This window comes from Corvus hawaiiensis, chromosome 5 (assembly GCF_020740725.1).
Source record: "Corvus hawaiiensis isolate bCorHaw1 chromosome 5, bCorHaw1.pri.cur, whole genome shotgun sequence".
NCBI classification, from domain to species: domain Eukaryota; kingdom Metazoa; phylum Chordata; class Aves; order Passeriformes; family Corvidae; genus Corvus; species Corvus hawaiiensis.
Window position 1 is genome coordinate 6,153,832 of NC_063217.1, and position 23,903 is coordinate 6,177,734.

Consider the following 23,903-nt stretch of genomic DNA (forward strand, 5'->3'; position numbering starts at 1 on the left):
CCGCGGACGCCTCAGCCAGGGGCCTTCGCGCAACGCAGGGCGGAGCGGCGGTTTTCAGTCAGGCGGCGCGGCGGGCACCTCTAGCCCCCCCGCCGGCGGGGGTGGGCGGGTCGCTTTTCCCGGTGTCCCGGTGGGATCAGGAAGCGTTTCCCGGTCAGGTGGCGCGTGGGAGTCAGCCTGGGGAAGGGTATCCGGCGGGTGTTGCGGATCAGGCAGGGAGGTGGGCAGCTAAGCGCGGGGGCCTTGAGGGCGCTGTTGTCATGGCGACGCCGAGGCCTGAAGAGGCGCCGGGCCCGGCGAGGCCTCGGGGGGGGTTGTGGTGTCTCCTTCGGTTCTTGATCCTTTGGGCCGAGGAGCGGCTTAGGGCCGTGGGGTGGGTGTGGTGCCGCCATCGGTGAGGTGACCCCCGGGTGGTGCCCGCGGCACAAAGGGTTCTCTCCCAGCCCCGTTGTGGGGGTGGCGTTTCGCAGCTGCCGCAAACATCGCAGAAGTAACGCCGAGCAGCGGCTCTAAGCTGCGCCAGGGCTGAGTTAAGAAGCCCGGCGAGCCGAAAACGAAGTATTTAACCTGTCGTTGGGTTGTTAACTGGTCGGTAAACTTCCTGCTCGGTTTTGTGGGCCGACAGACTGAAGTGCATTGCACTGGCAGCGGCTTATGAAAATGTGCTCTAAGAGATGCCTCAGATCGAATTCCACTTGGTTGACACCAGCTCCAGGCGAATTCAGAGGAGACCGCCAAGTTGATGAGAGGATGAATTTTCTCATTTCTATGAGAAAAGGTTGCGAAAATTCGGATTGCTCAGCCTGGAAGAGAGGAGGCTTTGGGGTGACCTGATTGTGTCATTTCAGTATCTAAAGGGAACTTACAGGAAAGATGGGGCAAGAGTATTGACAGGGGCATGTCGTGACAGGACAAGGGGGAATGGCTTCAAACTGAAAGAGAGTGGGTTTAGATTGGATATTAGGAAAAAAATTCTTTGCTGTGAGGGTGGGGAGGCACTGGAACAGACTGCCCAGGGAAGTTGTGGATGCCCCATCCCTGGGAGAATTCAAGGCCAGGCTGGATGGGGCTTTGAGTAACCTGGACTAGTGGAAGGTGTCCCTGTGTATGGCAGGGGGTTCAAACTAAATGGTCTTCAAGGTCTCTTCCACCTCAAACCATGCTGTGATTTTATGATGATGAACTTCGGTATTGGGAGGCAGTAGCGCAGGACACACAGGACTCTGTGTTTTTGTGTAGTACAGTACAAGTAAAGCTCCTAAGGAAAACTAGCATTTGGTCTGAGCCTGGGGCAGTGTTGCTTCATCTGTGTCCACTTTGCTGGGCAGGATGGGAAAATCAAGAGTTCTGTATTCTCACAAGAACACAGGACTTGTGTGATGCTTATGTTCAGAAATTGGTCAGATTTCGGCCCAAATTGCTGTTTTATGTGGTTTTGCTCTTTATTCATCACAAATTATGCTTAAACACAAGCACTATCTTTGGTTTCATAGATCATCAGGACAGGGGTTTCATTTGTGAAGTTCTCTAGTGCTGTGGGCTCCTTGGTCATCTCAGCACACTCAAGCAAGGTCTCCTTATTTATTTATTTTGGACATTAAACAGAGCTTATCTTCTCCAAGGGGACAACAAATAGTTCTTCACTAGTGCAAAAACAGAAAATGCAAACTGCCTAGGAAAAAAGTGTCTTTATTTGAAGCTTTAATTAATCTATTCTGCTCCTGTAGGTTGGTTTGTCCCGGTTGATGTCCGTTTCTGTGCCGTTAATCACTGTGTGTTTATAGGCAAATCAGATTCCCGCAGGGGGTGACCATCAGCTCCAGCTGTGGCTGCAGAAAGCCCTGATCACCTGCCGGGGTGTCACAGCTGACCCTGAACAGGGGGTTGGGCTTCAGAACCTCCTGGCGTCCTGTCCAACCTGAATTCCTGTGTGAATCACCAGCAGATCACCGGGACTGCCTCACCCAAATGGCAGGGGGTGGAACTGGATGGTCTTTGAGGTCCCTCCCAACCCAAACCATGCCAGAATTCCGTGGTTAAACAGCCAGGGCTTTAGCTGAGCTGTCAGTAGTGGTCACTATGTTACAGATTCTCACCTCTGTTAAATCTACTTCCCATTGGCCACTAGTACATAGCGGGAAACATCTTCTGATTTAAAATTCCTCTGCCTACAACACAATAATGTCTGGGCTGCTGCCGTCTTGCTTTGAAACTCTTATAAAAGCTTCTTTGTTTTATTTAGTATCAGATTACACGGAGGTACAGTTTCATATCACACCTGAAAACATGTTGAGATGCACCCACGTTGATAAAGAAGCCCATCAAGAATTTCTGTGTTAGTGAATTCCCAGAAATTCACAGAATCATAGAATATCCTGAGTTGGAAGGGACCCACAAGGATCATCGAGGTCCAATTCTTGTCATCGAAGTAAATTGTATTTACAGAGTTGGCTCTTGGGAAAACTGTCTTTCAGGTTGTTTGAATACTAGTTTGCTGAACTCTTACCTTGAAAAACTCATAAAAAAGGTGTGACGTTATTTTAACATGGTAAAGGATTGAATTACGATTTTAAATCCTCTGTTTTACTGTTTTCAAAATGACAGTACTTATGTTCCCCACAGAAGTCTGGAAAGCGGATTATTGTCCGTATTCCCAGGCTGCACAGTCAGCAACTGCTCGTAGGAAAAGATGGGGGAGGAGAGGGAATCCTTGCCATTTATCAAGGGGCAGCAGATAAAAAGACTGCAGGTTTGGCTGTCTGACAGGGAAAGGTGGCTGTCCCAGTTCTCAGCATTTGGGCTCATTAGCTCCTAAATGATAGTAAAATAGTTTTGCTGCCAAAATTATTTAAAAGCAGATCCTTGCTTTGGGGTTTTGTTTAAAGGTGGAATTTATATTCTCCATTCTCATCACATTTGTAATATTTGCTCTGTGAGCATAGGACTGACTGACTGATGACTGTTTAATGCTGTTAATTAAGTAGTGTTAACCCTGGGGTCTTTAAAAATGCCAGCACGTGTCATCTTTGTGTTCAGCCCAAATTAATTTCAATTCACTGTTAAGATATTTAGATTTTCCAGATAATTAAAACTCCCTGAAAGATTGTTTGCAGGTGACATGTCAAAGACATTCTAGTTGCAACTGAAAACTAAAGGACAGCTACATCTAGAAAACAGAACATTTTCTGGAAAGGTCATCTTGGTGCATCAGATATGTGGAGATGGGGAGGGAAAAGAGGACCAGAGGGCCTGGGAGAGGTGCTGGATCCATTTAGGTTTGCTCTGCCAGACCTTTGGTCAGCTCATCACCTGCAGTTCCTGGTTGTACCCACCCCTCACCCGGGTGCTTCAGTGTTGGCAGCTGCTTTGTTTTGGGTTGTTTTTGGGGATTTTGAATAGTGGCTTGAAATACCATTTGTACTTTCCTGAAACGACTCCAGGGCTTCTTGAGTTCTGGCAGATGATTGGCTTTGTCTCTGCAGGGGCCTCATTTAGTTCAGCCCATGAGCACTCGGAAATGATACACTGGTGACAGCCTCCCCAGCAGTTGGTGTTGCAAATAGTTCAGCTGTGAGTGTAGTAATTGTTGTGAGGTGCCTTCCTGCAGAGGGAAGCGAGGGCATCCCCGAAGAAATTACAGGGGAGAAACACAGGGATCTACTGGAGCAGGGTCTGAGGTGCTCATGTAAAACAAACCAAAACAAAAACCAAACCCAAACAAACAAAAAACCCCAACCCAACCATGTTTTCCAACTAAATATACAAAGTTCTTCTTCAAACTCCCACCCATCACTTCACACGGGTGGGAGTTACTTCACACTCACTTGAAACAAAAGGTAGAGAAATCAGGCAAGTTCTTGTACGTGTGACAAAAGAAAGGGGCCTTCACAAAGCTTCTGAAAAAGAACCTGGGGCACTTCAGGGCTCAGAGCCTGCCTGAGCCCCCCTGACAGGTGATGGGAAATGCCTATTTTATTGACTGTCCCCTGGCTCCACCAGCTGCAGGGACAAAGCCCCTCCCTTGGTTTTTGCCAAGGGCAAAGGATTCATTTTATTGATGCTTTGCCACCTGCTCATTAGGGAGATGGGCCCTGGCTTTGGCAGGGGAAGTTCTCCAGGCTGCAGTGGCTGTGAAGGAAGAGAAGAGCACTTGACCCCCTCTGTGAGCCCCTCCACCCCTGGTACCTTCTGTCCCACCTGGACCTGCCACCCGAAGCTCACTGCAAACCCAGCAGAGCTGCCAAAATCCCTTTGTATTTAACCAAGCAACACCAGCAGATACAAGGTTTGCAGTCCACTTTTATGTTTTCCAGATAAAAATGTTGAAGAATAACGTTGTATATGACTCCCAGTGGAAGAGCACAACATTTACCAGCCCATAAGGGCTTTGAGAGCAGCTACATCTGCAATCCCTCCACTCTTCCCTTTTCAAGAACTAAAATGAGCCCATTCTTGAAGAACACAGTGTCATGATTTTCTTCTGAAAGAGGCTGTGGTGGCTGTGTCACAGAACGAGCTGAACCTGGATTGTTGATTTATTTTTCCTTTTTAAATCATATCAGCACACTGAGAAACCTGTAAATGTGTTTTAAAGGCTCTGAGGAGTACAGTGATTTAAATGCTTTTTTCCAGATCAATATTAGTGTGCCTTTTTGAAAATTGATAGTACAGAATTACAGCGTGTACACTCTGGGGAGTTCTCAGTGTTTTTAAAATTAAGCTGTGCTATTTTTGTGCTCATCTGTGTGAGCTGCCAATTTTCATGCAAATTATGGATTCTTAAAATAACTAAACATACAAAAGCAATGTTGAGTTTCCTTCAGAGGAGAGCCTTCATCTCAACGCAGCAGCTTGATTTTAGTACGGTTTTTGTAGCAGACTAAATTGTATCTTTGCAGGCCAACATCTCTGGTACAGCCCGGGATGGTTCTTCGTGGATCCACTTCAGCGGGGACCCACGCTGTGCTCCAAAATGCTTCCAATGTGAGCACAGATCCAACCTAAACCCTTATCCGAAGTCGGGGTGCAGCTCATGCTTGCCTTTGGCTGTCCCTTTGGCACAAGCTCTCAGCGCTCGAGTGCCAAGGCAAAGCTGCAGAGTCCGAGTTCCGACCCGTGCAGATGAATCTCGCTGTGGAATTTGCTTTCGCGCCAGCCAGGGGCTGGGAGGAGGGGCTGGCGTGCAGGAATGAGGAGCGGACGGATCATCCCTACACCCAGCAGCCCGAATCCAAATAAACTCTGTCCACTAAGCTGCCCTAAAACTGCCCGAACAGATCGGCCCTGCAAATATCGGCCCCCAGTTCTGGCTCTGTAAATATTTTTCTTCTCATGAAAAGTGCCGGCCGGGTCGGATCCTGCCCTCTCCCTCCCCGATATCGGAGCTATTTTATATGTTATTTTTCTCGCAGCAAGCACAGCCGCAGGGTCCAAAGTTGCAACCGGGGGCAGGGACGCGACCGCCCCCCGAGCCCGGTGATGCGGGGTCGGGCCGCAGTGCTGAATCACGGCGGGGGAGAAGGAGAAGGGGAAGGGGAAAAGGGGAAGGGGGAAAAGGGGAAAAAGGGGCAGGGGGGCGGTGCCGGCTGCTCACGTCACTGTTATGTCTCCGCGGCTCCGCCGGGGCGGGGACAGCGACAGCGGCGGGCGGGAGGCGGGGGGGCCGCGGCCCCGCTCCCCTGACAGCCCCCGCTCCCCTCCCTCCCTCCCTCCCTCCCTCCCCAGCCCGGCCTCCGGCTCGGCGCTCCCGGGAAGATGTGGGTGAAGCTGTGCTGTTTGCTGCTCTACTTCCTGGCGCTCTTCGTGCTGGCCCGGGTGTTCGAGGCCGTGGCGTGGTACGAGAGCGGCTTCCTCGCCACGCAGCTGGTGGACCCGGTGGCGCTGAGCTTCAGGAAGCTGCGGACCATCCTGGAGTGCCGCGGGCTGGGGCACTCGGGGCTGCCCGAGAAGAAGGATGTGCGGGAGCTGGTGGAGAAGTCAGGTACGCGGAGCTCCCCGTGACCCGGGGGGACGAACGGAGGTCGGTGTCCGGCCACCCCGCGTGGGCTCTGGCCGCCCTTGGATGGAGACCCGGGCGCTGCTTCCCTTCGCAGGGCGGGTTTGGGGAGCGAGCTGGCTCCCCCCAGCAAGGGGGCCCATGGAGGGAGGCCGGGGACCTCGGGGGGTGACGGTCAAAGCCCGGCGGCGTTGTGAGCCCGAGCGGGCTGCGCCGAGGGAAAGGCCTGCGCTGGACGGGGCACCAGCAGCGGCCCTTCCCTCCCCTTCGCCGGGAGTTCCGCTGCGGGCGGTCGGGTCAGTGCGGGTGGCACAGATGGGAGCGAATGTCGTCTGCCGTGAAAAACGAGGAGGAGAGACACCAAATAGCTGCGGTAGGCTACTGTTTACAGCTGGGGCCAGCTTGGTCCCGTGTATTCCCACCCGTTTGCTGGGTTTATTACAGGTACGGCTATCAAGATGGGCCTCAAGGAAAGCGATGATTTCATAGCTGAGGAGCAGAAGGGATGGGTACCCAAGGTTGAGGTGGTTTTATACAAGGGGAGCAGAACTAGTTCCTGCATACAAAAAACAGCTTGGAAAAAGGCAGGGAGGCATTTCGGAAGTAAGGAGAACCAGGTGAAGGAGGTGGACTTCTGGGGGTGATGAACAGCGAGGGATGGAGAGCAGTAGAGATGTAAGAATGGCAGAAGTGTCCTGAAAGTAAGGATGCTGCCTGGAGCAGTCGGAGGGAGCTGGCCCCAAGGACTGGGAGATGGGGCTGATGTAATAGCTGTAGTGCCAGCCAAGCAGGAAAATGTGCGTAGCTGGTTTTAAATCAATGATGGAAGGGCTGCTGATCCAGGAGAGAGAGAAATCCCAGCGATCAGGATAGGCAGTGAGGGTCTCTAATATCTGGACAGAGAGGGAGGAGGATTTAGAAGGATGTAGTGCCTGCCATATAACCTTAAAAACTCTAGTTTAAATAATTGATATTAATCCTGGGCATTTAAATCTAATTTGCTGTTACTGTTCATTGTTTGTTTATGTTTTTATGTTGTTTATTGGCTTTGCTGCTCCAACAGTAAAAAGCATTAGGCACTTTCACTTTTGTTTCCAATCACTTTCACTCCTTGGCTGTCAGGTACTTTCATGATGTCATGATGTTTGGGTTGCATATGCTGCAGGGAAGTGTTTAACTCCAAACAAACTGTATTAACCAACTTCTTCAAATGTCATGGAAACACTTCTCATACCAACAGGCTTTGCAGCATTTTTCCGTGGTTGTGTTTTGGTGGGTTTTTTTCCTCTAAATTTTATGAATATTTTTGCAAACCCCTCAAGGGTTTCAGCTGTTACACTTATTTTTGTATTTTTAAGGAAACTGGTTTTGGACAAGACTTCATTTCTTAAAGCTTAGTAGATTAGTTACTAGAATGCTGGTTGTCATTAACAGTGTTTGTAATGATTGTGAAACAAAACATGAGAAGGAAATGAGATTGCGAAGGAATCATAATCAGATGATTTTACTGTGAGCTCTTTACATCGCTGCAGCTGGAGTTCATGGGAACTTTTCCCAACTGTGCAAACAGAAGCCAACAGCTAAACTGCCTGAGATTTTTACTTTACACTGGGTTTTGGTCCAAAATTAATGATTGACATTTTGGAAGTCTGTTTGAATTATCAGTGTTAAGAAGTTGCTTGCTGCAAAATTGCAAGCCTGTGAAATGAAAGCAAAGATGTACCGACTAAAATTGCTCTCAACCACTGAATGTTGTTATTTGCAGAGAATGAACCTTAGATGTTTTTATTCCTTTGTGTGCTCATGCGTGTGGTACATCTGTGTAATCAGAAACAGAGCGTTCATGTCTTCTGTGGTCTTACTGAAGTCAATTTGTTCATAGTCATGTCACCAGAGATAGAATTATAGTAACAACTTTAGCTACCTTTGTACTGAAAAGGTTCTCTGAGCAACCGTTCAAATATAGTTAGTTAAGCTGTTACTAGAATTCGTGAAGTAATCTTTCTCCAGTGCCATTTTAGTCGAATTTCTCCAATTGTCTCTTTTTCAGGAGACCTCATGGAAGGAGAGCTTTATTCAGCTCTCAAAGAGGAAGAGGCCTCTGAATCAGTTTCCAGTACAAACTTCAGTGGTGAAATGCATTTCTATGAGCTTGTAGAAGACACGAAAGATGGGATCTGGCTGGTACAGGTATATAAATTTTATTGTTTATTTTTGTATATTTATCACATCCAAAATGTGTTTCAAAGGAGGAGTTTATGAGGGCAGTTAACTAGTTGTAAAAATGTGTAACAAAGAGATGGTGACGAAGATAAACTTCATCTGGGAGATGAGGAATAAAAGAATAAAACAAGAAAGGCTGGAAGTGCCAGAGTTCCTATACAGACAGGAAGAAAAAAAAGCCTGTTATTCTTTAGATTGCTTTTTGAAAAGCAGGCACTTTAGAACCAGAAAACAAGTGAAGCAGCACACACTGAAGTACACAGAATATGTGAGTCCTTGGCCCTGGGATTGTAAGAGCCTGTGTAATGTGTGAAGTAGGTGCATTAGTACAGATGCTCCCAGCTGGTACAGGCTCCTGGTGCTGTTCTTCCTTTTGGCTGCATTACATGCTCAGACCCAACCAGTTTAAGTTTCTGCTTGTCTGAGAGGTTAGAGCACTTGTAAAATCTCTGTTGGCTCTTCACAAAGGCAGGAAGGATCTCAGTCTGCTAACTTCCCAGACTAGCAGACTGCTTCTACAACATATTCCAGTGGCTTAAAGTTAACTTTCTCCCAAACATTTTGGGCCCAGCAATTTTAGAGCGTGCTTCCCTACTGCTGCATGAGAACAAGAGATCATTTAGGAAAATAAAGACAGACTTTTTCCAATAGGATTCTGAAGCAATTAATCATCATTCCTGAGAACATAAGTAGCCTAGACCAAAATGTAGAAATTATTTTTCTGTGTCAACTTCTCTGTTGATAAGAGGGTGTTTTTAAGTCATAAGTTCCCTGCTAACAGCCACGTCAGGCAAATCCCCCATCAGGCAATTAATTGTTCAGTTGACAGCTCCTACCTGATTTGTCTGGTTTCACTTCATGTTTTCTCTTTAACAGCAAGTCATTAAATCTTGATAATCTATTCATTAGACCTGCACTGTCACCACATCAGATCTCACCCCAAAATAGACAAGAGGACAGATTATCTTCAGACTTGAAATGGCATTTGTGTTTTTGGAAAGATGTATTTGGAGTTTATTGAATCTGAGTTTGTGGTTTAAGTCATACAGGAGGGCAGAGAGAGAGTGTTGAAAGGAAGTTTACATGTCCCCAAGCTAGTTGACAAATACAAGCATGAATATGCTGTGAAAAACCTTCCCTCCTCCCCGTGCAGTGCCAAAGGGTGAAATATGATAGTTCTCTGTTGTCTGTTGCTTGCAGAATTTTACTTGTAATATATTTTCCACTAGCATCCTAATAGCAGGTCTGATAGGCTGTGTTTTGATATCTCTAGTGTGATGAATGTTGTCATCATTCTGGGAGTATTTGCACAGCTATTCAGTTGGTCACAATAGCTGTGGAAAAAAAAATAGTGGAATTTACTGAATGATTTACTTGCTGAACACTATTTGTCTGTTTCTGTACAATAAAAACCACAAGACATGTCTAATTTCTATTTTTCATTCTTGCTTTTCAAGTTTTCATCACTTTGGAGTTTTCGTTCGCTCCATTCCCCACCACAACTCCTGTCTGGATAACTCCCATGCTGGATTCTTTATGTCCTTTTCACAGGTTTTCCCACACTCTTTTCTTAGACCTCATCCCTGCAGAGCTAGTTTTTGCCATCACTTCCCGGTTCTAACTCTTGATTCTCTCCCTTGCCCATCCTCCTTTGCCATTAGGAATCCTGTGGAAACTTTCCAGCTAATTAACCAGCTCAATGCTTGTGCAGGGGAGTGAGGATGCCTCATGGTTGGGTTTGGTGACCTTGGGCAAGGTTGGAGATTCCCCTGCTGTGTTGTTACTGGCTGGGAAGCAGAAAGGATCTCCAGATCCTTTTCAGTATCCTGAGCCTTGAATCCCTGTTCTGTGGGGTTGCTGGAAAGGAGCAGAGGGAGAGGAGCAGTTCTGGCTCAGCTGGCACAGTGGCTGTCGCTTGAGTTGGTTTGAACACTGTGATGATGTATGAGAGGACTGAGACTTTGAAGATGATTTTTATTTTCCAGTGCATATAAATGAAATTTCTGGTGTGGCACAGGCTGAGAATGTGACAGTCATCACTGTCTGCAGAGAATCAAAAGGAAAAAAGAGGAAAGGATTACTATTTTTTTATATGTTTGACAAAAATTGAGGTGTGAATTTATTATTTAGAGTCAGCAAGATGAATTCCTTGAAGAAAGTCAAAGTCAATACACAAGGAATCAGTGTTTCGTGGCTTTGTTTCTATATTTTCTGGAAATCCACATGCAAAGCATCCCGGTTCAGTGGGAATTTGTTTACCAGTGTAGCTGTTCACAGGTCCCGTGTGGCGCTTCCGTAGAGGCACAGACAGCAGCATGTTCTTTCTCCTATTAGCTCATGATCTCATCACCTTTCCTTTTATGCCATTCTTGCTTGTCAGCTGCTGTTGTGCACTTCTTTGGCTGGCAAGGAGGGTGACTGATAGTTTCTGGAGCTGCTTCTCTTGTTGGTTAGAAGAGTAACATGCCTTACTTTTCCAGGCTCTGGTTGGTCTCTAGAAGCCTGCCACATCCAACAATATTGTAGTCATTATGGCTTTTGAAAAGGATCTACAGATAAAAATCCTCTTTGAATGAAGTTAAAATCTAAATGAATATGTATTTTTTATTTTAAAAGTCTCTGCTGTAACATAGTGGCAGAGAGAAGTAAAGGGAACTTTCTTCCTGGCATTGAAGTATTAGGACGGACATTTTGATTGTGTCTGGTAGAGGTGCAAAGGCCATTATTATGGATATAAAATTCTGCAGTCTGTTCTGCATCTCAGTTTCTAGTTCAAGTGGTGTAGTCACAGGGCAAGGGATGTGCTTGCAGTGTTCTGGTGGTGATGGTTTGTTCTTTCTTTTGCTTGCATGTAGGATGAATAATTTTCATATTTATTTGCCTTTTGAGTTTTACCGGGTGATCAGCTGTTTTTGCTAGAAGGACACAAAGTAGAAACACTCAATCTTTCAAAACACATCATTCAGTATTTGTGCCTTTTCCAATAGCCCTTCAGGATCATTTACCATAGGATACCTGATTTTAAGTTTCAGTTTTCTTCTTGAGAGGCTTCATATCCAGTCAAGGGTGCATGATACCATCAGCTGGAATGTAATAGTCCTTGTATTGCCTGTGTGTCTGTGTTAATTCATTGCAGAAGCTCATTTATTCTCAACCTCTGACTTAACTGAGAGCTTAACTGACTGTCCAGATCAGTGCATAGATCACCTCACCTCCCTTGAGAAACTACACGTAATTTTGAGGTGGTTAATTTTTGCGTGCTATGATGGATGTAGTCTTTGTCTATTTTAACGTGATTTCTCACAATCTCTTTCTCAGTTAAGAAAGGCAAAAAATCTTCAGATATCTTCAGTCCATATGGGTGGATTCTGAATGAGTTGTGAATTCTTACGAAAGAGAGTCTAAGTGGAAATTCAGTTCCATCAACACATTGTCAAATAATAAACAGAAAGTGAGATGTCTCAGAGTTAACAGAAGTGCAGACATTCATGTAGAAACCTACTGACATTATGTGGAATAAGTGAGCTTTTTTCCAAGTTTCTAATAAGTAAATTACCCATCCATTTATACTTAATTTTATGTTTACTTCTATTTTATCTATAGAAGCAGAGTTTGCAGCATAGTTGTTGATGAGAAAGGGTTCTGTGACTAGAGTGTTTGAAACTTTTTATCTTTGTGGATCCCTAAAAATCTTCCAGGGCATGCATGGTATCTTTACAGTAATACTGAGTTTCCTCTGCTCTTTTACCCTCTGCAAGCACTGTAGCAGAGTTCATGGGTGTCTCGAACTGGAAACCACTGAACCAAACAGACAATTCTCATGTTTATACAACCTTACCAGTTCATTAAATCAGTTAGAAATCAGTTTTGTCTTTGGCAAAACTACACAGTTTTTTTCCAATTCAAATGTCTGTATTCCCTTACGTGGAGAGTGACTTGCTGAGGCAGGGTGAGGACTGACTGCTCCTGAGAGAACTACCTGTATGTGTGTATGTGCAGCAGGGAATGATGTCTCTTACTTAATGGGTTTTGTTCTTCCTGGTGGTTTGAAGTCTGTCACAGCGCCCTAGTGTCCAGAGTTGAGGAGCACTTGAAGTTGTCGTCTTCATGGCTGAGCTGTAAAACCAAGTTTTGACTGTGTGTTCAAAATTGTGTGCTGTTGGTTTGAGCAGGTGTGCCTGACACTTGCCATCCCAGCTAGAATTGGTTAAAATAATGAGAGCTGGAGTACATGAGGTGTTTGTTCTGCGTTTGCCCATCTCTGGCTCATTGTCATGCCTTGTGATATTCGAGCACTTTTAGTTGTGAGTGAGCCTCAAAACTTACTGAGAACAAATCTCGTTCCTGTGACCTGCTTTGAAATCTCTGCATGCCTGTCTGAAAGAAATTGAACAAAATCTGATTTAAATGCACAGAAAACAGGAGAATGCTCAAGTGAGGTCATTCTCATGCCATGCTCAAGTACTTCAGGGGTACCAGGAGAGGAGTCTGTCTTTGCATATTGCATTGCTACAGCAAATTCTAACATCAGCTGTTTCCTCAAGTCTCCTCAGTTTCAGTCATACTTTTACTTGTATTTTAGGAATCTATGTTTCATAAAATAATCTTTTAAAATGCTTAATGATACCTGGAAATTAAGGAGTAGCTGGATTGATGATGGTTATAAAGTAGCTATTGCAATACTGATGCACCTGTCCAATACACATTGGGTTTAGATTAGGCGAGAGAGGCAAAGTGCTTTGCTGACTTAGTCCTGTTTTTCCAAGTGTTTGTATCTTTCTGGCTCCAGGATATTTGCTTTTAAAGTCTATTCTTTAATATCATAACTATGACTACTTTAACATATAGATCAAAAAAATTATATTTTTCTAATTTACTAATTTTTTTAATTACTTTCTTGATTGAACTCTTTGGGAATAATTCTGTGTAATTCAATGTCATGAGAACTCTTCCAATGCAAAAGCTCCCTATTCAACTGTCTTTTGAAATCATCCGGATCTCAGCATTTTCAGTATTACAGAGATGGTAATTCAGACCCTGCAGTCAGAGCCAATCCTCTGGCCTGGGTTAGGTGTGAGTTAGGGAGCAGATCCATTCTGTGATGTGCAGTTGTTGAGTAGCAGGGTTACTGTGATCCTATTGGATTCCCTTAGCCTATTAAGATGATTAATGAATTAATTGAGTTACCCTCATTGTCTTACTTGTCACTGTGACATGTGATATGTCACAGATTGTGAACATAGCTAATAATAAGCAACGCTGGAAGGATTTGGCTTCTCCAAACGTGGTATTTGTTTCCCAGCTGTGTTAGCTGATCTCCTAAAAGGTACCTTCTATGAGCTTGGGCTTTATTTCTGTAACATTAAATGGAGTGTATGATTGAAAAGGATCTTTTTGATGAGCTAGTTCAGCTTTCTGCTACACTGTAGAATTTGTGTTTAGAAAATATCTTGCTGTCTCTCTTACACTATAAGTTGTTCAAATACTCCTGTTGACTGTTTTCTTCTTGGAAATGTGTGTCTGACTTCTGCTTGGCTGCATTCAGGGCTAATTTGTATTGGGCATAAATTGACATTGCCTTTTAGTTTCACTGAGTCCTGATGTCAACCCCACTCCTCCCAGTAAGTGAGGTCAATCAACCAGTTTGTTTTGTAAGGTGTGATGTATCCTGGGCTTTGCTTGTTTTGCAGCCAGTTAATATTGATGGCTCATGTTTTCTTGTGGAGCAACTGATAGCCCCAAGCATTTCTTCCCATCACTGTTTCTAACTGATGAACTCCCCAAGTGTCCTGTTCATTACTGAATTCAATTTCATGTGTGACACTCTGCATTACAAGATTTGTGCAGCTCTTCCTACATGGTGTTATAATCCTCTTTCCCACATAGATGTGCTTCTCAGTTTTATGTCTTCTACAAATGGCTTTGGGAGACTTCAAGTTCCCACAGGAAGGGCATTAATGGGAATATATGCTGAACTGAGCTCTAAGGTAAATCTATTAAGATGTCTGTTAGCACCTTTCTGGCATTTTGATGTCTTTTTGCTGTAGCCGATTTCTTGCTCATTTTAAAACTTTTTTTTTTTTTACTTACTATAAAAGCCTATCTGCAGCTCTCATGTAAATTTTCCATGTGGCATAATACATGATACAAACTACAAACAGGGTACTACATTCCGTTTTTCTCTTGAAGCTTTGTTCTTTTCCTTCAGGGAAAATATCTCTCAATCAGGAATGTATCTTTAGTAATTACATGCTGGAAAGGGGTAGAAAATGCCATTGTCTCTGCATCTCTAAAATTTCTTCTACACTTTTGCATCCTATTGAAATCAAACTGGTGGGATTTTTTTTTTTTTCATTTGCTCTTTAAATATAGCTACAAACTTGTTATTGTCCTGTCAAAATTTGAATTGTTCTGACATTCTGACAGGGTTTTGTAAGGATTTTTCACAGGTTCACCTGTGATCCTGTGTGTGTGCTTGTGCTATGGTTCTGGAATGGAGATTTCCTGCTTCCTCTGATTTAAGTGCATTAAGTTATTTGAGTTCTGCTTTCACCTTCAGGTTGATACAGTTTCTTCCCATTAATTTGCTAACTGGTCCATGGCCAGCTGCCTCCCCTTCACAAAAAACTGAGTCACAGCATTAATTTAACTTTAAAAAGAAAATTATCTTACATTTCTGTCCTGTTCATTGTTTGGTGATCCTGATGCTTCTCCCCCTGTTCTATTCTTATTCATATGACTGAAAAACCTTTTGGTACAACTTTTAATAGTCTTTGTGTGGTCTAACTTGAATAGCTCATTTTTCCTTACTTTTTTTTTCCTTGCATATCTTCCTTTGATAGCTCTTCCTTTTGACCTTTTTTCAATCTTTGTAGATTGTCAAACTATTTCTAACCTCTCTTTGGAAGTGATTGGTAGGAAGAAGTAAAGGACTTGACAACCTTTTTTTCTTCCTTACTTGAAATATAAAATTCTGATAGCTTTAACACCATGGGCTTGAAGAACTTCCAGGCCTCTTCCACGTTCAAATTCCCAGTCTCCTCAGTCACAGGTTTTTAAGCTAAATTTCTTAACTTACCAAAATTCACACTTCTTAAATAAAATCTGTTACAAGTGTTTGCAGGTTATTTTTAATTTAAACTGAAGTACATTTTGATTGCTTAACCTGCAGTATTTTCTTGGACTCCCTCATGCACAGAGGTGGTGACTGCTTTCCAAAATACAAAGCCTTGCCTCGGCTTGGTGAACTCCCAGTGCTGTAAGTGGGTGTTGTCTGCAAGGAGCAGCTGCAATGGACATGTTTATTTGGATTTTTTTCCATAATGACATAAAAAAGCATGAGCCCAAAATATTTTACAAAGCTTCAGTGTGCAAAACCATAGTAGGGTTCCTCTACGTAGTTACAAAATACAGACTGCTACTTAGGTCGTTGTTCTTCAATATAAATAACTTTCTCCAAGAGGAAAGACTTTTTCATAGGAAAGGAATTAAGCTGGTGTTAAAAATTCCACCAGTACAGGCAGATGACAGTAAAATATAATGGTGACTGTAATAATGGCAACAAATTTTTGTCTTGACATTTAAAGTGAATGTTGTGGTGCCAGGCAGAAGGAACAGTGAGCAGGATCTATCCTCCTGCACACAACATTAGCATTCTCTCATTACTGTTTAGGAACATGCACACAAGAGTTTTGGAAGAAGCCAATCTCTGAGTAGTTGTACCAAGGAGTAATTCAGTCATAAGTTTTACTTCTGTGCCTACTAATATAGTAGTTCCTTGCCATGTTGGATGCATTTATCATGCCATAGTAGCTCCGAGGATATTCTGGTTTTAAGGTGTCCTTAGGAATTTGGTCTCTCTTGATTGAAGTGTATAAAAGGAAGAAGTTTAAAATATCCAAGGCTTCAGTTACATTGGGTGATTAAAGAAGCCTCAGTAATACAGCAGATTTCCCAGCTGGTTGTCTCGGTGCATGATGGTTACATTTATCTAATGAAAAAGGCGTTTCTATGTGATGTGTATGTTTTGAGAATAACTTGAAGGATTCTTACCTAGGTGTTCACCTCTAGTGTTATTTAAACATTTTGGGTTTAGTGGAACGGGAATGTAATCTGTGACTTCAGTTTGTTTCCCGATGTAGAATGTTCTGCTTGGTGAATTCTTTTATTTTAAGATTCTGCGGGGCTGCTACTTAGCACAAAGCAGATAATATGTATGAGTCTCAAAGGCTGGACTCGCTTTCTAGGTTGAATCTCAGCATGTCCACAGAGAACTGTTAATCATGGTGATAGCCCAACTTCCAGGGGCAAGCTGACATTTGAGGTTATTAAGTCAGAAAACGATTGGAATAAGTTTACTGGCGAGTAAACAAATATCTAACAAATGGAAGTTTCAAGATTTAATTTAAAAATATATTTTAAGTGGCTGCCAGTCAGCCTGCAGAAGCATGTGAGGCATTTCTAAAATAGAAAATGTGACGGCTCATGGAATAGTGCATGATCAGTCATGTCATTCAAAATTACCTGTCAGCTGCAGGAAGGCAGGGTTTTCTTTTCCTTGTGGGTTTTTTCCCCCTCCCTATACAGTTATAAGTCAGAGGATGAATGCTGCTTCTTTGTCATCTGTGTCAGCAGAAGCTTACGGCAAGGTAACCTGAAGTATGACTTTAATATACTGTGTTAGAACAAATTAAACCTTGGGATAGATCACAGCAAATGATCATCCTGAAATGGCAGATGGGACACTGGAGTTGGTGGAACAGTCACATAAAGTTACAGAGTGAGTCACGGGCAAAGCCAGAAAGGAGTCAAGATTCTTAGGGATTATCTGGGAGTTTGATCAGTAGTTTCCACTGCTCAGGAATGGCTGTTGGCAGTTTAATCTGGTACCAGGTACATGCATTCCCACTCATTCTACTTGCTCTGAGACAACATTTCTTTGGTATGTTGTAACTTTTGAGGGAGAATTGAAATGAAATAATGGTCTTTTTTTTATTGCAAAGAAGAGGAACCTGCTGCATCCCTTTCCTTTCTCCCCTACTGTCGACTGGGTAATGATAGTTTTGTTATTTTACCACAAAGTGGTAAAGTTTTTGTTAACTACTACTGATTTTAGTATCTTTACATGTACTTAATATGATGATGCACTTCTGTCTCTCTGTAGAAACCACATTTCTGTCTTAGAGCTCACTTGCCAAAGACATTTACCATGATTCCCAGTTGTACATTCCTACTCTATGTCCTAACAGAAGGGGAAAGAGTATCAAGCATGACTGTCTCTGTTTTCTTGAAACTTGATCTTCATTTCAGGAACCAAACTGACTAATATTGTGATACTAAACTAATACTTCTTTTTGACAATAGGTCATAGCAAATGACAGAAGCCCACTGGTGGGTAAAGTCCACTGGGAGAAAATGGTGAAGAAAGTCTCAAGATTCGGCATACGTACTGGCACTTTTAACTGTTCCAGTGACCCCAGGTATATCCTTAAAGGATTATCTAAATCCCAAGAATATCTTAAGACTCAGCTGTGTTCTTGCAGCAGGGCTTGCTGTGTTGTAAAAGCAGCTGTGACAGAAGGTGGCTTTATTCATGTTTTTATCTCTCCTAAAGTCTGCTCAGAATGCTCCATTACATTATTTATCAGCTCTGCAGCTTCCTAAAGCGTCGTGTGGGAAATGCATGAGTAGACTGTGGACAGCATAATACCGCAGTGGAGAGGAATGAACAGAAGAGTTTGGCCTTCCAGTCCAGGCATTCAGGGACAGGAATTGTGCTTGCTTAGGACAAAGCCAAATATATCAGTTTTAGAGTTGTTATATCACCATCTGGAAGGGGGAAGCACAGGTTAGCATGAACCTTGCATACAGTGCCTGCCTCCCAGAATTACTGACAAATCCTGTTCCCTGACAAATGTATGTTTATATATAAACTGGCACACACCCTTGGACAACACACAGTGTGCTGTGCAAGAGTCACTGTGTTTGCATATGATTTCGAACAAGGAAGAAGAGCAGACCCAAAGAAGCTATTAATAATTCTCTGTGACTGTAAAAAGAGGCTTTTTTTTTTAACATTTTGTTGGAGGCGTTTGCTTTACATGACAGGAGACTTTGTCTAGAATTCCAGTGGCATGTATGGATACACACATCTTATACAGCTTAAGTCCTAAATGTTTACAGAAATCTCAGTGTTAATCATAAGAGGAAATTCTTAGGCTTTGTAGTGCTTATGCAAAATAATCTTGTATAATCAAAACTCTGGTATTTGAACATCTTAAAAATTTGGCAGTGTTTCTCTTTGCATAGCTCCTAAGTAGCCTTAATGTTCTGATCAAATACTATGTTTTAAATTAATTCTTTTTTTTTATGTTTTGTCAGAAAGAAATGTTTTGTCAGGTAAACCCGTGCAAATAGATTTCATCAGGTTGCAGCTGAAATTCAGAAGAATACTGCATGCTGCAGTAATCAGGATACCTTTATTAGTAGGGTAATACCTTATGGCTCCTTCTAAAAATGCTGCATTCAGATTCCTGGGAAGGGGAGTTGTAATTGTCTAAATACATGTTGACAGACCAAAACGAGAGAGGATGTAGGTAAGATGGCTGGTGAATGAGGCTGGTGGTCCCCAATGTGCAGGGTTGTCAGAGATAGTTTGTGTGCCTGTTGGGTCTGTCATATTTTGATTGTTGAAGCTTGCCAGATATTTCCTTAAAGGAGGACTAGATAATTTGGTGTAGTGATATTGGTAGGAAAGATGCATGAGAGAAGGGATCTTGTGAGTCAGCAGATTAATCTCAGGAGTTACTGGGCTCTGGACCATGGGTCAGGGTTCAGCCATGAAGAGCCTCTTCTTTTAGGTATGGATTTGGGGTTCATCCCATCTTCCTGCCAGACAGGATTATTTTTTAGCCCAAATCATCCAGCAGCATGTGTCTGCTTCCCACTCCGCTGGTTTTGTGGCCAGCTCTCTCACCTCACCCCTTAGCCTGTCTGCATCCTGCCAAAATGGTCCCAGTAGGAAGTGGCACTTGTCAGCTTCATTAAAGGAACTGCGAACCGAGCAGTGTCTGCTCAACTTCACCCCATGGCTGCTTAGCAAAACCAGGATGGAAGGAATCACTGGGAAAGCTGTGGGATATTGAGTTACACTGGAGTGGTTTTCTTCTTGGCTGGAAGGCCGAGGAAAAGTAGCTTCTAATACTAAAGCTTTAAAGTAAAGAGTCAGCTTGTGTATTATTCAAATCCAGTTACAAAGCATGAATGGCTCCATGGCTTTGTTTTCTTTAATGACCTGTGAAAATTAACACTATTTCTCTTCCTGTTTTATGAATACCTAATCTCTTTACAATATTCCTGTAAAATATAAACATATGGTAAGAACAAATATGCTTTGCCAGAGAATATTGGGTGCCCTTATTTCCTGCTGTTATATTGTAAGGGTTCCCAGGTGCTCAGCATGTCTCATTTTTGGGCTTAGAATAGAAATGTAAGGACTCAGTTCTGGGGCTATGAAACCCTGTAATCTAACCTGCCGTTTTCTTTGTAGATACTGCAAGAGGAGGGGTTGGCTGAAATCCACCCTCATTATGTCGGTTCCACAAACCAGTACTTCCAAGGGAAAAGTCATGCTTAAGGAATACAGCGGGCGCAAGATTGAAGTGGAGCACATTTTCAAATGGATCACGGCCCACGCTGCCTCTCGGATCAAAACCATCTACAACTCGGAACATCTGAAAGAAGAGTGGAACAAAAGTGACCAGTACCGAGTGAAAATTTACCTATTTGCCAACCTTGACCAGCCTCCAGCGTTCTTCTCTGCACTAAGTGTAAAGTTTACTGGAAGAGTAGAGTTTATTTTTGTGAACGTGGAAAAGTGGGACAATAAAAGTTACATGGCAGAAATCGGTATCTACAAGACACCATCGTACATACTTAGGACTCCTGAGGGGATTTACAGGTATGGAAATAACACTGGTGAATTTATATCACTACGTGCCATGGACTCCTTTTTGCGCTCATTGCAACCAGAAGTTAATGATTTATTTGTTTTAAGTTTAGTTTTGGTTAATCTGATGGCTTGGATGGACCTGTTTATTACACAAGGTGCCACTATAAAGCGTTTTGTGGTTCTTATAAGCACTTTAGGGACGTACAATTCACTATTAATTATTTCCTGGCTACCAGTGTTAGGTTTTTTGCAACTACCCTACTTAGACAGCTTTTATGAGTACAGTTTAAAACTCTTCAGGTACTCTAACACAACTACTTTGGCTTCTTGGGTGAGGGCTGATTGGATGTTCTACTCTTCACATCCAGCCCTCTTCCTCAGCACATACCTTGGCCATGGTTTACTAATTGATTACTTTGAGAAGAAGCGAAGACGCAATAACACGGATGAAGTAAACGCTAATAATCTGGAGTGGCTGTCGAGCCTGTGGGACTGGTACACCAGCTACTTGTTTCATCCCATTGCTTCTTTTCAACATTTCCCTTTTGACTCAGATTGGGATGAAGACCCAGATTTGTTCTTGGAGCGGTTGGCCTTCCCTGATCTCTGGCTTCACCCTCTGATACCAACTGATTATATAAAAAACTTACCCATGTGGAGGTTTCAATGCCTCGGCGCCCATTCTGATGAGGAAATGCTGGAAACCTTTCCAGACAGTGAAAGTGACTCTGACAGTGAAAACAAAGAGGTCTTCAGTAGCGACAGAGAAGTCTCGGAGGACGATGAGCTGAGCACGTTTCACAGGTGCAGTGAAGGAGAGCATCGGTGCGGCATTGAGACCTGTTTGTGTGCCAGTCAGTATTGTCACCATGAGCCATCTGAACGCAAAGCCAGGTCCTACGGCTCGTACAGCTCCACAGGTGACATGGAGCCAGACTGGTCCGCCTGGCCCTCCGACATGTTGCACTGTACGGAATGTGTGGTGTGTCTAGAAAATTTTGCAAAGGGCTGCCTGCTGATGGGCTTGCCATGCGGCCATGTGTTCCACCAGAATTGCATCGTGATGTGGCTGGCGGGTGGGCGACACTGCTGCCCCGTCTGCAGGTGGGCGTCCTACAAAAAAAAGCAGCCATACATACACCCGCAGCCTTTGTCGAGTGAGCCCCCGTCTTAGCTGTGTGCCCATGTCCTTTGTAAGCTTTCAGGATATTACTGCTTGCCTTTTAAATGTTAGTCACTTAAAAGATTACGTGGTTTGAAGTTTTAGTTTAAATGTTAGTGCAGTGAACTAAAATATACATGATGCTAACGTTAATGACAGAATCATTTGGTTGCCTTGTATGTTGAACTGAATGCAAACTTACCGTACAATAACTTGTCCTCTTCAACATCTGGAAACTTGATGCTGTTTTTGTAAGCACAAAAATCAAGCCTACAAGAGAAGCGTATTCCAGAAAACGTTTACAAGTTAGGATGTGGGTGAAATTGAAATTCTAATCGGAGACAATTGCTTAATTTAAGTGTTTCCTATTTTAGAGTCTGTTCTGGACATCTTTGTTGAATAATGTATGTTGTAAGACAGTACCATTTAAAAAGAAATTGATGAAATAAATTATTTTAAAAGGAGATTTGTAATGTTAATTGTTTTGATAAATATTTTTTGTGTATGGTTACAGATGTCTTGCTGGCCTGATTTATCTGTGAAGACAATAAAAATATAACACAACTTTTGTGACTAATAAATCATCTCCTAGGGATGCAGGAATTTAGTGCTCTGAGCCACTAGCCAAGGAGAAGGCAATGGTGTTTCACTGGGAACTACTTCCTTCATAAGTCTGCTGTGTTGATGTGCTTCTCTGCTTGATCAGTGGTTTTCAGTTGATTACAAGCTGCTTTTCCAGATGGAGACCCTCTTCTACCAGCTGTCTCTCCAGCACCCTCATCTGCAGACATCTAGGGAGACTTTAGGATAGCTCCCTCTACAGCCTCAAAGTAAACTGTTGTGAAGGAGCAGAGTATTGTCATGCAGTGACAAAAGTGGTTCGTAATGGTAAAAATTGCCAGCTTCCAACTGTGCTGGTATTCTGAAGTGATTTCTGGTTTCTCTGATAGTTCTTTGGTGCCATAAAAAATTGAATCTGTTGTTTTCTTTATATTTTAATATGAAGCTCTGATTTTGGTTGTACCTTTCAGAAATCATCTGGCTGAAAATAGAGAGGAACTGTTGGTTGGAAAGAAAAAGGTGTGGGGGGGGGGGGAAGAGCAGGAGATGATATGAGTAGAGGAAAAGCCTAACTAGAAAGATATTTTCTATTGTCTTGTTTAATTTCTTTCCTAAATCTTGCCTATGTGATATGAAAGGAGAATAATGACATAAAGATGATGATGATGATAATAGGAAATACAAACACAGTTCCCTGTTGCAGTTACAACCCTCTCCCTCTGTCTTTATAGATTTGTGGGGCTGGTGCTCACAGAGCTGCTGACATTTTTTTATCTGTCCAGGGTACCTGGGCACACTCTTTTTTATAAACAAATGTTTCACGGCTCTGTCACCAGGTGTGTTCCCAAGAGGATCTTCATGTAATTAGCAGAAGAGCTGTTTTTAATTTACTGAGTCCTTTTTCCTCTCTCATTTCCTTTTTCCCGTGGCAGTACTGAAGCAGAGAGGTTCAAGGGGCACAATATCAGCAACTCTCCTGTGGTCCAGAAAGTCATTTTCATTCCAGTTGAGACCTGCCAGTACATGCCCTGTCTCTGTCATTACAGCCTCAGCAGAGCAGTGGAGAGGCATAATGAGGGCAAAGATCATTTCTGCTTCCAATTTGTGCAGCACTGTGGCATATGTGCTTGTCATGAGTAGCTGAAATCCACATTGTTTCAGGATTGTTTTGAAACCTGCACTGAGGCCAAGGCAATGGAGAAGTTTTGTGAGTATAGATAAGGCTGTAGCTGAGGTGCTGACACACACAAGCGAGGTGCTGTATCACAGCCTGCTGTAGCCTTTCGCTGGTACGTCGGCAATTTGCCAAACGCTGTGAGTGCTAAGCTGGAGTATTGCTGTGTCCTTGGAGCACTGAGTGCTTGTGGAGCGCACCTCTGCTGCTGAAGGCTGACCTCACCCTCACTCACAGCTCAGCAGCTCTGCCTCTGTGCCCTGGGTCAGCCTTGTTTGCAAACCTTTGTGCACACCTGTTTCAGCTAAAGACTTGTTTTAATGGTCTCAGTTGCGCTACTCATCCAGTTCTTTTGATGGATGACCCAAACTGCTGTTTAATTAGCAGGAGGGCCACTGAGGGCACATCCATAGGAGCAGGTAATTATGACCAGTAGGTAGCTGTGGCAGAAGGTTTGGTCCCCTCGTGTCTGGGTTTATATAAATTGTTGTGGTTCAGTTCCCAGCAACGCATCTGTTACAGAATCTTGAGCAGCTGGCACAGTGTATTGGGAGTCCCAGCAGGACAGAAAAAGCAGTTGGATGTGTTTATTTTATGAAATGCTCGTGTCAGTAGCAGCAGAAGCATCCAAGTAACATTGTTTTCTACCGAGTGCAGGATCTCAGACAACCCTTCCTCACACGCTGACAGTTGAACATCCGGAGAAGGGAGCAAAGGAGCAAAGACTGTGCCTGTAGCAGGGTCAGCAGTTTCGCTGCTCGCATGTTTTGCCTCGCAGGGCTGGGTTGTGCTAGTACTTGTGAAGTGTCTTAACTGAGATGCTAAACATTCCTAAAGT

At 43.5% G+C, this 23,903-nt stretch overlaps 1 protein-coding gene across 4 annotated transcripts; it reads left to right on the forward strand.

Moving 5' to 3' along the window:
* The first annotated feature begins 115 nt into the window (after positions 1–115).
* On the forward strand, positions 116–21,894 carry RNF103 (ring finger protein 103). 4 transcript variants are annotated; one of them, XM_048303367.1, is made up of 6 exons: positions 116–220; positions 4,899–4,983; positions 5,725–5,980; positions 8,046–8,185; positions 17,582–17,697; positions 19,767–21,894. In XM_048303367.1, exons 2-6 carry the CDS (start codon positions 4,924–4,926, stop codon positions 21,340–21,342), a joined length of 2,148 nt encoding a protein of 715 aa, XP_048159324.1. In that variant the 5' UTR covers positions 116–220; positions 4,899–4,923; the 3' UTR covers positions 21,343–21,894. The 4 variants fall into 4 exon arrangements, with proteins under 4 accessions (XP_048159324.1, XP_048159326.1, XP_048159325.1 ...); XM_048303368.1 differs by lacking the exon at positions 116–220 and adding an exon at positions 1,277–4,285; XM_048303366.1 differs by lacking the exon at positions 116–220 and having other exon boundaries at positions 1,277–4,983.
* Positions 21,895–23,903: the final 2,009 nt, after the last annotated feature.